The sequence below is a fragment of the Chenopodium quinoa genome, unplaced genomic scaffold, assembly GCF_001683475.1.
Source record: "Chenopodium quinoa cultivar QQ74 unplaced genomic scaffold, ASM168347v1, whole genome shotgun sequence".
In the NCBI taxonomy this organism is placed as follows: domain Eukaryota; kingdom Viridiplantae; phylum Streptophyta; class Magnoliopsida; order Caryophyllales; family Amaranthaceae; genus Chenopodium; species Chenopodium quinoa.
In genome coordinates, this window is record NW_018745523.1 from 3,490,995 (window position 1) to 3,507,086 (window position 16,092).

General features: G+C 35.9%; 1 protein-coding gene across 1 annotated transcript; it reads left to right on the forward strand.

Moving 5' to 3' along the window:
- The first annotated feature begins 12,767 nt into the window (after positions 1-12,767).
- Positions 12,768-13,535, forward strand: LOC110715625. The gene has a single exon (XM_021894212.1). The coding sequence runs from the start codon at positions 12,768-12,770 to the stop codon at positions 13,533-13,535; it is 768 nt and encodes a 255-aa protein (XP_021749904.1).
- The last annotated feature ends 2,557 nt before the right edge of the window (positions 13,536-16,092 follow it).

Here is a 16,092-nt window from a genome sequence, read left to right on the forward strand (position 1 = left end):
TGGAAATTTACATGTTAATACGTACAATAAAGACACTGAATGCCCACTCGCAAGAGTACGTACTACTCTTACCATAACATAAGAGCTTTCAATCTTTAGTCACTCTTTAGCGTGGAATCTACTCTAAGGGGGCAAAAACAGTGTTTATATCTAACCCCTATTGTTTCGGGTAAAACAATGGGACCTTCGGCAAGGTCCTAAAAAGTGCGCTAAATACTAAACTCGGTCCAAGTGATGCTGGACCGAGGATTTCCTGCACAACAAAACACATGTAAACTGGCCTCGGGAGTTGTGCCGAGGAAGGTCTCTCCGATGCCGAAGTCAGTACAGTGTGTAAGGAAAAGAAAGCTATGCAAGAGAATTAATTGCTTGAGGTTATATGTGAATGAATGTAAAATGGTACAATTGATGGTTTTTATACCTTTGCACATGAGGAGAAATGGGCCTAGAGCCATGTGGGTGTAGACACTTAAAAATGTCTCGCCGAAACCAAACCCGATGATGAATAACCTTTCACCTCCGTTATTGGTCGGGTTGAGTATTTAATCCCGGGAATGCTTAAAGTTCATGTTTAGTCGAATTCAGTTCATAAAATAGTCGAGGGATCAGTCCTAATGTTTACTTAAAGCATAGTTTAATTTTTAGTTTGGCCCAAACCTTTTTATTTATTTTTCATTATTATTATTTTAGCCCAATTAAAAATAGCCCGAAAATATGAATCGACACTTAAAAGGCTGAGCATAATTAGGGCAAAAATGTATTTAGACGGAAAAAGAGACACAGGGCCTGCCGCGTCACGGCAAATTGTGCCACGCCACGGACACACTGCTGCGCCACGGCACAGTTCCCCGTGACACGGTGCTAGTACCGTGACACGGGAAAGTCCCTTGTCTTTTCCGCATAAACCCTTCACGCCTTTCACTTCTCGTAGGTCAAATATGTCCTGTGTCACTCTAGAATATCCCGCGTCACACAAATATTTCCCGTCACGCGACATTTTTCTCCCGTGTCACGGCAGTGTTTTTAATTAGGGGTTTTTATCCATTTTAGGGTTCCGTGTGTTCCCTCTACTCATTTTCCCTATAAATACCCCCTTATTTCTGATGTACGGGGCATCAATTAACTCTCTCATTCTCTCTTCTAAGCTCTAGCCTAAACACTAGCCTACCCTATTCTCTCAAATTACCTTTCTTAAGCACTCCAAGGAGTCCGTACTTTACCCGAGGTTCTGTCCTTAAACCAAGGCGTGAAAGGTAGAATTGTTTGAGAGTTTGGCCCCAAATCAACTCTATTTAATTTCATTTTAATTACCGTTGTATTAGTTTTCCTTGAAGTTACTAACGCGTTTATTGTTTTTATAGTTGCAAGCAAGCAAAATCAAAGTAAGGAATCATGTTCCTTTTATTTGTATTATTTTTCTAACAATTTTATATGCTGGATTTATTGTTAAATTGCTTCCAATATTAATGTTGGTTTCTATTATTATTTATTATGATCACCATATTGCATCTTAAAGGGACGGAACATGTAATTGAAAATTCACGACTAATAAGATAATTTGGACAACCGGTTTAGGTTCCTTTAATCTTGTTGTTAATTGAAGTGGTCACAAATATTTTAGAATAATAATATGTTGCATTAATATTCAACCAATTTAGCATAATAATAGTTTGGAGCGAATTGAATATTTTGTTTGTATGCCTTTGAGATTACAGGAATGTTGTTCACTATAAGAATCGAGTAGAGGCCAATACGGGCGAATGTGACTTCATGACTCACTTTGTACCATCATCCATGATCCTCCTTTCATGGTTCCGAACCATATGGAGTTAGTAATCTCATGGATTATGAATGGAATGTAACCTTCATGGGTCAATTGTTGTTGCCTTTCGTTGTCCCTTAATCGTGGTTGCCTTTTATGATCCGTGAATGGTTTACAAGTTCGTTAAAAACTTGTTGGCGGTTCCCTACTTTGCTTTGTCCCTAATCGCGTCCCTAATTGTATTATGTCAATTCCCACTTCCTAAGAGTGCCAAACATATTCACACTATGCTTACGTAGGCGCACTTCAAACGACGCCTACAATTTGGCGACTCCACTAGGGAGCGAAGATTCTTTGTTATTTATCGATTTGAGTGATTGATATTTAATTGAGTTGAGTGGATGAGACTTGAAAGATTCTTGAATTGTATTCCTGTTATTTAATTGGCATTGTCACATATGCATATGCATTTTAGGTTGCCTATTTTTCCACAATTGTACGTTTTCTACGTACGTGGCTAGCCCCGGGGAATTAAGCTCTATCAACCCAAAAACACTCATGGCAATAAGGTGTGGACACCCATTTGTGTCTCCCCAAAACCAAATCCAGTGATGAGTACCTTTCGCGTCGAATCATAATCGAATGAAGTGAAAGTGTGGAAAGTCTAGTGTTGCGGATAGTTTTAATTTCTTTTCTCTTCTCTCTGTTTTTGAAAACTTATTTTAAGAAAGCAGTCAATACAGTTTGGTTGGTCCATTATATGGGTCAAATAATAGTGTAGTTAGATGGGGCTTGAAAAGAGCTTTCCAACGATATATTATAAGCCCAATTTCGATGAATATTGAGGAAGTTATGACCAATTTACTGAACTGGGCCCGGTTGAGCCTTATATGCGGCCCAATGATTTAGGGGAGGGCCTAATATAGATTTATCATTCCTAATGCAATTAGGAATGGTTTTAGTCTTCTAGATTCTTCTAGAAAGTTCTTTTCATTCCTAATTCAATTAGCATTGATAAATTGACTTTTGTTGACTTTTCAGAGTTTTAATTAAAACCAAAGACCATTTTTGAGGAAAAAATACGATTTTATCCTCATGTACGACAATTTTTATTTGATTTTAAGAAAACGCGTGAATTTCCAGATCAATGCCTGGCGCTTGGCGCTAGTGTTGGCGCCTGGCGCCAATAGCCAGCGTTGGCGCTAATCTGTTTTTTGTGCGCCAGAACTCTGTTTTGATATTTTATCTTTTTGGCTGATTTTCTCTATAAATAACGTGCTAAAAACTCTGTTTTTGATAACCAGTTTTCATCTACAACCTACAATTCTCTCTCATTCTCATCAATTCTTATTCTCTCTTTTACCAACTCTCATCAAGATTTTCTTGATTATTCTCTCTCTCTCTCTCTTTTCTAAACTAGCTTCTCTTAAATATAAAAATTCCGCATTCATTTGATCTAGATACACCTAGCCATATTCGAAGTTGCCTTCGCCCTAGACGTAAAAGGTTTAATTTCTGAGGGTTTGGTCCCAAATCTCTATTTCCATTATTTAATTTAATTGTTTTAATTATTATTTTCCTTGAAGTTACTAACGTGTGTATTTTGTTATTAGAAAGAGATACGAGGCATCCAAGTAAGTGCTTTAATTGATTTATTGATTTTATGATATACAAATCATGCTTAGATTGTTATTTTGATTCCTAGTATCGTGTTAGGATGTTTTATTGACTCCTAGTATCATGTTTAGGATGTTCCTAGTATCATGTTAGGATGCTTTCTTTAGTATGATATTTAGAGTGATTTGCTTAAATCAATCATGATTCCTGCGATGCTTCCTATTTTCTTTCCTAATATTCATGTTAGTATCATGTTAGGGCTAAATATATAATTTTTAATGTTTAGTGACATGATAGGGTTTGTTATTAATGTTGTTAGTATCATGCCTAGGATCTTGCTATTATTATTATGCTTTAACATGATTCATGATTGTTTTTATAATTATGATTATGATTATTTTTATGATTTATAATTATAATTATTATTATGTTGCTTGATACATATTTATTATTTATTGCTTGATCATGCCTTTTAATTGCATGTTTAAAGGGAATTTGTACTTGTAATCACGCTTAATAAGATAATTAATAATCTTGTTAGGTTAATTTGATTATAACTCAAGTGATCGCCAATAATGGATTTATTTGTGCATCATATTCAACCAACATAGATAAACAGGTTTAGGGTAAACCTATTGATTGCATGTTAGTCAGAAAGCGCACATGTATACGATCTGAATAAAGTAGAGGCCTATTATTAGGGCAGGTTCAATCTCTTTTAGGTTGTATTTGTACCTTCATCCCCAAACCCTATTTGATTCAAGACCTTATGGAGTTGACGATCTCTTGGATCGTTAAGGGGTGTAACCTTCACCTCGTGAACAGTTTACAAGTTCCTAAAAAACTTGTTGGCGACTCTTTTCCTCTATCTTCTTTCCCTTTGGACGCCACCGTAATTTAGTGTATGATAACAGTGGGGTTCAAGCTAGGGGATTAACGCTTGAAATATTCCCTACATAAGGGTTCATCCGAGTTTTTAAATCCACCCAAACCATGGAGTCAAGTTCGATTTCATCACGAACTCGCAGAGCCGCCCGTTGGCATACACCCTCAAGGGAGGCTGCCTTGTTAACGCGTCCAAACTCCTAACCTTGGTACCCTTTGACACCCAAATAAGCTTGACCATAGTGGAACATAGATCTTGACTTTAGGTTGCAAACTTCATTGCATCATTCGTGACAATGTGCTTATGTGTGCATATTTTCATTTTATTTGTTTTTCTGTTTTTTTTTCCTTATGTAACCCTCCTTTTTTATTAGAGTCAAGTCATAGTTTTTTTTTTTTTTTTTTTTTTATTTTGAGTCAACCCGGATTTTTATTCCCGTATCCTGCACAAGAGTCAACTTGTTTTGGTCATAGCCGGAGTTCTAGAAAGATTTGCATGTTGTTCCACCTATGGATCTGTAGCCCCGAGTTTTATCTTTCATTTGGCGTTGATTTCGTCCCAATCAAAGTCACAGACCAAAAGTTATAACCGATATACTACAGCCTGTCCAGTTACGTTTAGGTGTCTTTTTAGCGTCAACTTTCTTTCTTTTTAGTATTTTTTTTTATATCTTTTCGTGTCAAGCTAGTCTTAGCCAAGTCCTTTAATCCGTGTCAACTCGTATAACATAGTATTATAGATTTTTATTTATTTATTTATTTATTTATTTATACCCATGAGTCCTAACTCTTCTAGAATTCCACTCGTCTTCCTAGTTTCTTGTGATTTTTTGTGCTAACCTTAACATGTGTTTGTTGTTGTTGATTGTGGTTGATCTTATTTATGACTAACGATTGCCAATGGACTGTTTTCACCTATTAAATAGCATAAACATTAAAATTGGACAAAATTCATCGAGTTAGTTTGTCTTTTAGTCTTCCGTGCTATTTGGTCCTTGGGTCCTATGTTTTTCACAACGTTCTCATGTCTAACCATGCGATCATACCACGAGTCTTAATAAACTCACCTAATCACACATGTTGAGTCGTTGCACACACTTTGTCTTCAAGTAACGCACTATATTGTTTATGATCGTATATTAGGACCATGCATGCGTCATTTTCTGTCGTAATAGGAATGAGTGGAGTATTTCCCATTGATTTTGAAAATTCTTTCATACAATATTCATTTCCAATCCAAGTATTGATTCTATGCATTATGTGAGCTCATTTTGTTCCATAGTCCAAGAGTTGGAAGAATAAGGGGAACATCATTCCTTCCTTCTTTTGTTCCAATCAAATCATCAACAATAACAAAATTGTTGTCCCTCCTAGCGGTAAGAAGGAAGTCATAAGCAACCATGAAGACGAAGCACGAGACGAGCTTTCCATACAAGATTTCATGATTTTTTTTCTTCTTTTGTTTCAACTCTTTCCCCTAATAAGTCTAGCATAGGTTCCCGTTATCCATGTGTATAGTCTAAATTTTTCATAATTTTGTGAAGCAGAGGCAGTACAAATCAAGAGTTATTGTTGTTATAGACAAAGATGGGAATTGGTGTAATAAGCCTGAGCAATGCTTTTGTTGAGTATTATAAGTCTCTTCTTGGGACTCATGTTGGAGATGGGATTAATGTGCAGGATGAAATAGGAAATCATGGCAGGGTCCTTCCTGAGGATCAGGCTATGCTTCTTGATGCTCCTTTTAGCAGACATGAAGTGAGGAAGGCTTTATTTTCTATCCCAAGAGATAAAGCTCCTGGGCCTGATGGGTATAGCTGCAATTTCTTCAAGCATGCCTGGAGAATTATAGGAGTAGAAGTTACAAATGGTGTTTTTCAGTTCTTGGATAATGGAAAAAATGTTAAAAGAGCTTAACTGTACCACTCTTACTTTGATCCCTAAAGTTGAGAGTCCTTCTTCTATCAGTGAGTTCAGGCCTATTGCATGTTGTAATGTTCTGTACAAATTCATAACTAAGATGCTTTGTAATAGGCTTAAGATGGTTTTGCCTTCTCTGATTTCTATGAATCAAGCTGGGTTTGTAGAGGGTAGACAGATTGTCCAAAACATAAGTATTGTGCAGGACATTGTGGCTAGATATGGTAGAAAGAACACTCCTCCTGGTTGCTTGCTTAAGGTTGACATTAGAAAATCCTAAGATTATGTGAGATGGGATTTCCTTGAGGAAATGTTAACCCAGAAGTTCACTTTGCTGGTTATGAACTGTGTTAATACTGATTCTTTTTCTCCAGCTATTAATGGAAGTTTAGTTGGTTTTTTCAAAGGCAAGAAGGGTTTGAGACAGGGAGATCCTATGTCTCCTTTACTTTTTTTTGCTTTGTACGGAGAATTTGTCCAGGATCTTGGGGCAAGTTGGGTTGTAGAAGAAGTTTTAGTTCCATCCCAGGTGTAAAAGCTTGAGATTGAACCACTTGGTCTTTGCTGATGATCTGATTATTTTCAGTAAAAGGGACAAAGATTCCATTGAGCTTATTTTAAGGAGCTTGGCTTTCTTTGCAGCTTCTTCCTGCTTGGTAGCTAATGAAGGAAAGTCCAAAATTTATTTTTGCAATGTGGATCAAGGACTGAAGGAGGATATAATTAGAACTTCTGGTTTTAAGGAAGGTTCTCTCCCTTTCAAGTATTTAGGTATAAATGTGAGTGCTAAGAAGTTAGCTAAGGATGATTGTCAGTTGCTTATTGACAAGATTACCGGCAGAATTAATTCTTGGGGCTGCATGACCCTGTCTTATGCTGAAAGAGCTCAGTTAGTCAATTCTGTGTTGATGTCTATGCACATATTAGGCTACTATCTTTCTTTTGCCCAAAAGTGTGATAGATGGGGTGGCAGCTATTTGTAGGAATTATTTGTGGAGTGGAAAAGCTGTTTACACTAAGTCTTCTCCTATTTCTTGGGACATTGTTTGTAGAAGCAAGAAGCAGAGTGGCTTGGGTATTCATAATTGTAGAATTTGGAATATTGCTGCTCTGGGAAAATAGATTTGGAACATTGCTCAAAAGCAGGACAGTTTGTGGTTGAGATGGGTGAATGGTTTGTATTAAAAAGGGAAGAGTTGGAAGAGTTATAAATGCCCTAGTAATGTGAGCTGGAGCTGGAGGCAACATTGGTGAGTTAAAGACCATATTAAAGATTGGTATACTGGCAATAACTGGAAGGAGGATAAGAAAGGTTATTCCATTGCCAGTGGCTATTCTTGGCTTAATAAGCAGCATGATGAGGTTCCTTGGTGTAGCTGGGTTTGGAATAGGTTAAATATACCTAAGCATAAACCCATTTGTTGGATGATTCTTTAGAAGAAAATTAGAGTAAAGGATTTACTGTACAGAATTGGAGGGAGCACTGATGCTAGCTGTCCTCTCTGTCATAATGCTGATGAATCAGTTGAACATTTGTATTAAGGATGTAAGTATTCTAGGAAGTGCAATCAGTTCCTTGCTCAAAGGCTTAAAGTGCAGCTGTTTCCAAGCTCCTTAGAGGATTATAATGATAAATTGGCTCAGATCACAAGTAGATTCAGAAGACAGGTGTTCCAGTCCTTTTATGTAGGCTTATTGTATGTAATCTGGAAGGAAAGAAATAACGCAATGTGGGATAAGTGTATCAGATATTCTGAGAAAGTGATTGTCGAGCTTTTGGCCTGGCTAATGTTAGGCAAAGAATTGAATATGTTATTCCTGCTAAGACTAGTAGTAGAAATGTGGAGTGGTTTAGGAAGTTGATGTATAACTAGGCTTTTTGGTGTTGTTTGTGTTTTTAGTTGGTTTGGTGCTGCTTCATTGACAGCTTGTATATTTTGTATCCTTTGGAGCTTTAATATAATTTTTTTAACTTTTTTCAAAGAAAAAGAAACTACAATCTTATGATATTATACCCAACTTAATTAGATATATCTAAATTTTAGGGGCCCTCAAATTTGGGGACTCTGTTCCGTCGACCACCTCGCTCCGACCCAGAACCGCCCCTGGTTGTAGTTTTCCTATAATCTTCCTTGTGCAGAGTAATAGATTAGTTAGATTTTATTTATTAATTTAACATATGTAATTATAATAGTAATAATAACAACAATAACAGCAAATAGTGGGGGTTAACAAGATATCCAGGCCATAAGCATAAGGATTAAGGATCCACATGCATGGCATATATCTTCAATAATACCTACAAATATCAATATCAATAACATCAATCAATATCAATACTATATACAAAAGAAATCACTATCATTATTCCCAAAATACACGTGTCGTGCTCACGTTAAAATTTTTCCCGCCCAAAAATCCTTTAAAAAAAAGATAGCTAATAATAAATAAATAAAAGGAGAATATACCACCTAACAAATAGAACAATAATAACAACTTAAATAAATATATAAATAATTTACTCGTTAATCTATCAAATGTACTTATATTATATACGTTCCCTTAAACCTATGTATTGTTCGTTGTTTATTAAAAAAAAAAAAAAGGACTTTCACTCAATTTCAAATTCATAACATGTCAGCAAACTAAAATTAGAGAATAGTACTCTACATTCATGTATTTAATTTATATTAATTTGATAATATATATAGATACTTTGTACAATTTATAAAAAAATATTTTTTTTCTTTTGGATATCCGAGCGTTGCTCGAGCAAAAAACTAGTATTATACTAAAACAGAAATCGGGAATGACATGTGTCACTTCATGGTGTCGTTTTTTCTCTCCAAAAACCATTTTCTAAAAATAAATACATTCTGTTTTTTATCTTTTAATATCTTATTGATTGACAACAAACTTATTTAAGTTAATAAAATTATACTCCATATATATTTTATTTAAATATTATAATTGAAATATTTTATTGAAATATTATAATTGAAAGTAAAGATTTTTATTACTAATATTAATCTTATTTTCGTTTTTTCTAATATATTACAATCACATAGATTTAATTAATTAACTATTAAAACATGTGATACTTATATCGATCATTTTGGACATATTCATGTCATACTATCATTAAAAAAATTACCACCAATACAATATATGATGTCAGTTTTAAGTTTTTTTTTACAAAAAAATTATTTTGATTATATTAGCTTATTTTTGGAATGACATTGTATAATATATATTTTTTAGAATTAAATTAATTCAATAATAAACACTCATACAACAGTACAATACCTATATTGTATACTTGAATAGTTTTATTGGGAATAACATGCATCATTAATGTAATATAATGTATACTATTGTTAAATATATTCAACACAACTAATCAAAATTAATTTATCTATATGATGTACACATTCTATACCATATTTTACCCTCATTTTATAGCTATGTTCGTATGATTTCTAAGCTCTACGAAGCTATTTCTCGCTAATATCATCCTCTCTAGTGTGGCTTGGTCTATTTGATTGATTTTGTAGGCATATGAAGATTTTCGGATGATTTGGACTTGTTTTGGATAGCCACGAAAGCTTATTAAGATGGAGGAGAATTTTACTCGTGTCCGCCCTGGAGGGCAACATTGCCCTGGCAACCAGGGCGAAGAAGGAAAGAAGAGAAGTCACATTAGAGGAAGTATGAAGAGTTAGCTTTTGTCCGCCCGGACCGGGCAACATTGCCCTGGCAGACCGGGCAAACAAAGAACTGTACAATAGAGGCCATATGAAGAAGCGCAAAAAGGAGTTGCTTCGCGCGCCCGACTGGGCAGCCTTGCCCGATCAGACCGGGCGGAGTGTCGAATACCGCGTTTTCCTATTTTTTTCGGGTTTTCTCAATTAAGGGATATAAATACCCTTTGTAAACCCCGACTAAACATACTTAGTTATTATATTCTAGCTTTTAAACCTTCATTAGAACCCTAATATTCTCTCTAGATCTAGATTACATTTCACTTTCAAGTTTTAATCTTTATTCATCAACAATTGGTACTTTTCTTCATTCAAGCAATTGGTATTCATCTTTATTTCTTCTTTTACTTTTAATTACTTATTAATCATGTTTTCTTCATTGATTATTATTTTTGCTTTCATTAATATGTGTGAGTAGTTTCTTTATTCCAAGATCTAGCGGATCCCGAATATGATTAATGCATGATTTAATTCTCTAATAATAATTGTAATTGATATGCTTAATTGATTATGATTATGCCAATACTAGATTAGGGATAATTGGTATTGTTATTGTTATTAATCCTTTGTTTTAGTCGCAACGGGATTTGGGTTTTGACGGATTTGAAGTTCATCACGGGAGTAGTTGAATGGACGACTAGAAAGTTAGATTAATGTGCTTAAGGTCTTTAATTTACATGAATCCACGGAAGTAGGCTTGATTGTGATTAGAGAAGCCATTGATAACTCGGGAGAGACCAATGGTATTATTCATGGATTACTTTTCCTCTTTAATAAATTGAATTATGTGTTAGGGGTAGAGCGACTATTGCATTAATTGTATTCGTGGTGATGCTTGATCTTGGATGTTTTTAGCATTGATTTATCATATTTTTTTGATTTAATCGTTTTAATTAGTTCTTTAGTTATTGATTCTCATTTATTTGAATTGGTTACTTGCTTAGTAATTGCTTGAGTCTATTTAATTAGTTGAACCATAGTCTCTTGGGATCCGACCCTTGCTTGCCCGTCTACATAGTAGTGGTCTAGTTAGGTTTATTTTTGTTAGGTACGCGACACGCCTATCAAATTTTGGCGTCGTTGCCAGGGACTAACAGTTTCATTCTAGTTATTTGTGATTCGTTTTACTAAGCATATATTTTGTTGCTTCGACTATTGTTCCTTGTGTCTTTGATCTCCTGTTTTAGTTTCTTTGTTGCATGCAAACTCGAAGTTTAGGTTCAGATGATTTAACACCTTTTGATTCTAAGATCGAAGCTACTGCAAGAAGACGAAGAGGTAGAAGAAGGAGAAATCAAAATATAAGAAACATGGTCGACCCATGAACAAAATCTGTTTTGGAGTATGGTATTCCGGATACAACAACCGGATTTCTCTCCAATATTGTTAGACCACCTGTCACCGCTCAGAGTTTTGAGTTGAAGCCCCAATTCATACAGTTCATCTCCAATGATTCTTTTGAGGGCTCATCAAATGATTGCCCTGTAACTCACATTGATAGTTTCTTGGAGAAGTGTGACACTATGAAGCTCAACAGTGTCACTGATGATGCTATTAGACTACGCCTTTTCCCTTTTTCACTAAGGGATAGGGCAAGGGAGTGGCTACGAGATGAAGGTATTGGTTCCTTTGATACGTGGGACAAGCTTGCTAAGGCCTTCCTAGTAAAATTCTTGGGGCAAGAGAAAACCGCGAAATTAAGGAACGAGCTATCTACCTTCCATCAATCTAATGACGAGTCTTTATATGAGGCATGGAGAAGGTTTAAGCAATTGCAGAGACAATGCCCTCACCATGGTATTCCAGAATGGATGTTGATCCAAACATTCTATAATGGTTTGACCCATGAGTTTCGCATATATATTGATGTTGCGTCTGGAGGTTCTATCATGACGAAGAACCCAACCGATGCAAAGGATTTGATTGAGAAGATGGAGACTAATGATAATTACCATCCAAGGGGACTAAATTCTATCAACATAGGTAATAAACATGATGTTGATGCTCTAACCATGTTGACTAGTTTTGTGCAGGCACTAACTCATAAGGTCAATCAACTCCAAGCTGAGTCCCCTCGAACCTCGATGGAAACTTGTCATATGTGTGGATTGCAAGGCCATACTGCATGGGAGTGTCAACCTAATTATGATGGAATGACAATTGAGCAAGCTAAAGCTTTTTATACCACAACCTCCACAAGGACATTTGATGAAGGGTGGAGAAATCATCAAGGGCTCTCATATATGAACAATCAGGCTCAAGTGAATCCTCAACCACCACCTGCTTTTCAAGCAAGGGCACCTTTCAATCATCAATCCACACAACTACCACCACCCCAAACCTCAAAAATTTGATCTTGAATCAATTATGAAGGCTTTTACTACCTCCCAAATTCAACAACAAGAGCTTATATCAAGGCAATTTGAGCTACAAGCAAAGCAAAATGAGTACTTTGAAAACTCAATCCAATTGCTCACCGCTCAAAATAAGAGGATAGAGACTCATCTTTCTCAACTTTCACAGCAAGTGAGTCATCTAACAACTCTTCAAGATCAAGCAAAAGTCTAGACGAAACAATGCAATGCAATTTTTGTGAAGAGTGATGAATTGTTTACGGGTGGATTAGAAGAGAAAGTGTGCAATGTGGAGTCAAGAACTTAGAAGCATGAGAGAGAAGGTCCCAAATATGTTGCTCCGCAAGCATATGAGGAGCCGATGCCTTTCCCGCAAAGGTTATCAAAAGTTGTGCTCGATAAGCATTTTGGGAAGTATTCCGAGACTCTTAAGAAGGTATATGTCCTTTTTCCGATTTTGTAGTTCAAATGCCTCAATTTGCAAATTTTGTGAAAGGAATTCTAGATCATGATCATAATGATAAGAAATTAGAAAGTGTGGTAGTAAAGAAGAAATGTTCTGATCTTTTACATGATAGCTTACCACCTAAATTGCATGATCCTGGTAGTTTTACTATCCCTTGTATGATAAACGAAACATATTTTGATAGGGTCTTGTGTGATTTAGGTGATAGTGTTAATTTAATTCCTTCTTCATTGTATGACAAATTAGGTTTGAAAAACCTTAAACCCTCTCCTATATCTCTTCATATGGCTGATAGAATTGTTAGACTCCCTAAGGGTGTTGTTGAAGATGTATTAGTTGGGATTGGTGAACTTGTTTTTCCTGTTGACTTTGTTGTAGTGGATATGAAAGAAGACCATAAGATCCCACTCATCTTTGGTCGCCCTTTTCTTGCTACAAGTCAAGCGTTAATAGATGTTCCTAAAGGACAAGTGACCATTAGAGCTCAGGATAAACAAGTTGTGTTTAAGCTTTTCAATGACCATAATTTTACTTTTGATGGTGGTACCTGTTTGAGAATTGATGCTACTAACCCTTTGGTTAATAAGTGTGATTTTAATAGAAATTATGTGCGCAAAAAGGACAATATTCCACCACATGATGGGTTAAGCTACATCAAAATAAGCTCGGATACAAAGCACATCAACTCTAATTTGAAGGAGTCGTTTGGAGGTGGATATATTGATGAGAAATACCACAGAGTATATTCTCCATGTGGTAACCCAGATTGAGCTACTAAAGAGGGGTCGAGCTAAAGACCTTAAACAAGCGCTAAATGGGAGGCAACCCATTCTGTTTTTTATTTATTTATTTTATTTTCCCTTTATTTTTTTAATTTTTTTTTTTTAGTGTCTTGGGGTTATGATGCGATGTTATTTTGAGGGCGGTCCCAGCTCCGCCCTTAGGTATGATCCCTCCTCTGTCAGTAGGGCCTAGTTTTCTTTTTCCCTTGCTTGTTCTTATTCGATATATGTTCACATTGAGGACAATGTGAAGTTTAGCTTGGGGGAGGGATTACTTTTGGCTTTGGGCAGTTACTTTGTGAATCATGACGATGAATAGCTAGTAAACTACTTCTCTGTGCTCCTATCCTTGATGATTTAAAGGTTTTTGGCTTGATTTTGATTGAAAGACTTGCAATGCGAATTAAATGATCATGATCTGATTTTGGATTGTCTTGGCCTAATGGAAATCAACTTTGCGCAACTGTATATGAATCTGGAGCTTGACTGTGTTAACCGTGAGGCTTGAGCCTTTATTATTTATTCATGTGTGTTAGTTCCTGGTGTGACATTGATCTTAGTTTTGTCTTGAGACTCTTAGTAGTGTGTCATGATACATTGCACATGCACGATGAGGAGGACGAAGGCCATGTTCATTAGGTAGCCTCCAGATGAATTTAGAAACGTTTGTCCTCTTCTTGCTTACCCATGTTGTAGCCTTGTCCATGTTTTTCATCTAAGTCACAAAATTAATCCTATCGGCCCCAATTAGTAACTTATCCCAATTCTAGCTTGGGGAGCCATCTATCTTGGCGTTCTCTATGATTTGTGATGATGTTTTGGAGAAGATTAATTTTTAGCTTGAAGGTTCTTGAAATTTTTTCTATATGATCTATTTTTTAAGCTCTTATAGTTTGAAAAAAATGAAAAAAAAAAAAAAGAAAAGAAAAAATTTCAGCTTCTTGAAGGATAAATAAAAGAGCTTCAAAAATAAGAATAGTGCGATGAATTGTTATGTAGGGTAAATAAGGTAGTAGTTGCTCTCAATTCAAGTTATGTTTGGAGTGTGTATTCTTGTGAATCAGTTCGATGGGATTTTGATGTGTATTGTTCATTTTTTATGGCTTCCCTGAGGGACTATATTTACCTACATTTTCCAAAATTTTCCTACCCATTTTCACCCGACTTACATTACAAGCTTGAAAAGAAAAGACCTTCTATGACCTTCGTGCATAGTATTGTGTTCATGTGAAACCAGTCTTTTGTCAAAATACTAGAGTATGTGTCACATTTCGATTCGACTATTGACTAGGTTGAGCGGCATTATTACCCTCTAAACACACGAGTGTTGTGAGAATGGGGGGTTATCATTATTAGTGGGGATGGAGAGAGATCGGACTCATTTTTAGCTCGCCACATAAAATGGTGCGGAGTGACCACTGAGTGAGATATTCTAGTCATCGATTCCTTTTGTGTACATGGTTGACTCTGTTTGATGGCCATTCAGGTTGATTGATAGTCTGAATGAGGTGATTGGTTGGCTAAGATGCTTGTGTGTCTGATTCAATTTTAAGTATGGTATTTTCAAAGTATTATGGGGTGAAGTATGTTTATTTGGTTGTTGCTTGTCATTGATTGTCTTGCTTCAGGACAAGCAAGAAGCTAGCTTGGGGGAATTTGATGTACACATTCTATACCATATTTTACCCTCATTTTATAGCTATGTTCGTATGATTTCTAAGCTCTACGAAGCTATTTCTCGCTAATATCATCCTCTCTAGTGTGGCTTGGTCTATTTGATTGATTTTGTAGGCATATGAAGATTTTCGGATGATTTGGACTTGTTTTGGATAGCCACGAAAGCTTATTAAGATGGAGGAGAATTTTACTCGTGTCCGCCCTGGAGGGCAACATTGCCCTGGCAGCCAGGGCGAAGAAGGAAAGAAGAGAAGTCACAATAGAGGAAGTATGAAGAGTTAGCTTTTGTCCGCCCAGACTGGGCAACATTGCCCTGGCAGACCGGGCAAACAAAGAATTGTACAGTAGAGGCCATATGAAGAAGCGCAAAAAGGAGTTGCTTCGCGCGCCCGATCGGGCAGCCTTGCCTGGTCAGACCGGGCGGAGTGTCGAATACTGCGTTTTCCTATTTTTTTCGGGTTTTCACAATTAAGGGATATAAATACCCTTTGTAAACCTCGACTAAACATACTTAGTTATTATATTCTAGCTTTTAAACCTTCATTAGAACCCTAATATTCTCTCTAGATCTAGATTACATTTCACTTTCAAGTTTTAATCTTTATTCATCAACAATTGGTACTTTTCTTCATTCAAGCAATTGGTATTCATCTTTATTTCTTCTTTTACTTTTAATTACTAATTAATCATGTTTTCTTCATTGATTATTGTTTTTTCTTTCATTAATATGTGTGAGTAGTTTCTTTATTCCAAGATCTAGCGGATCTCGAATATGATTAATGCATGATTTAATTCTTTAAACTCTCTAATAATAATTGTAATTGATATTCTTAATTGATTATGCTTATGCCAATACTAGATTAGGGAT

Coding starts and splice junctions, on each gene's coding strand:
- LOC110715625 (XM_021894212.1), top strand. CDS start 12,768: ATGCCTCAATTTGCAAATTTTGTGAAAGGAATTCTAGATCATGATCAT.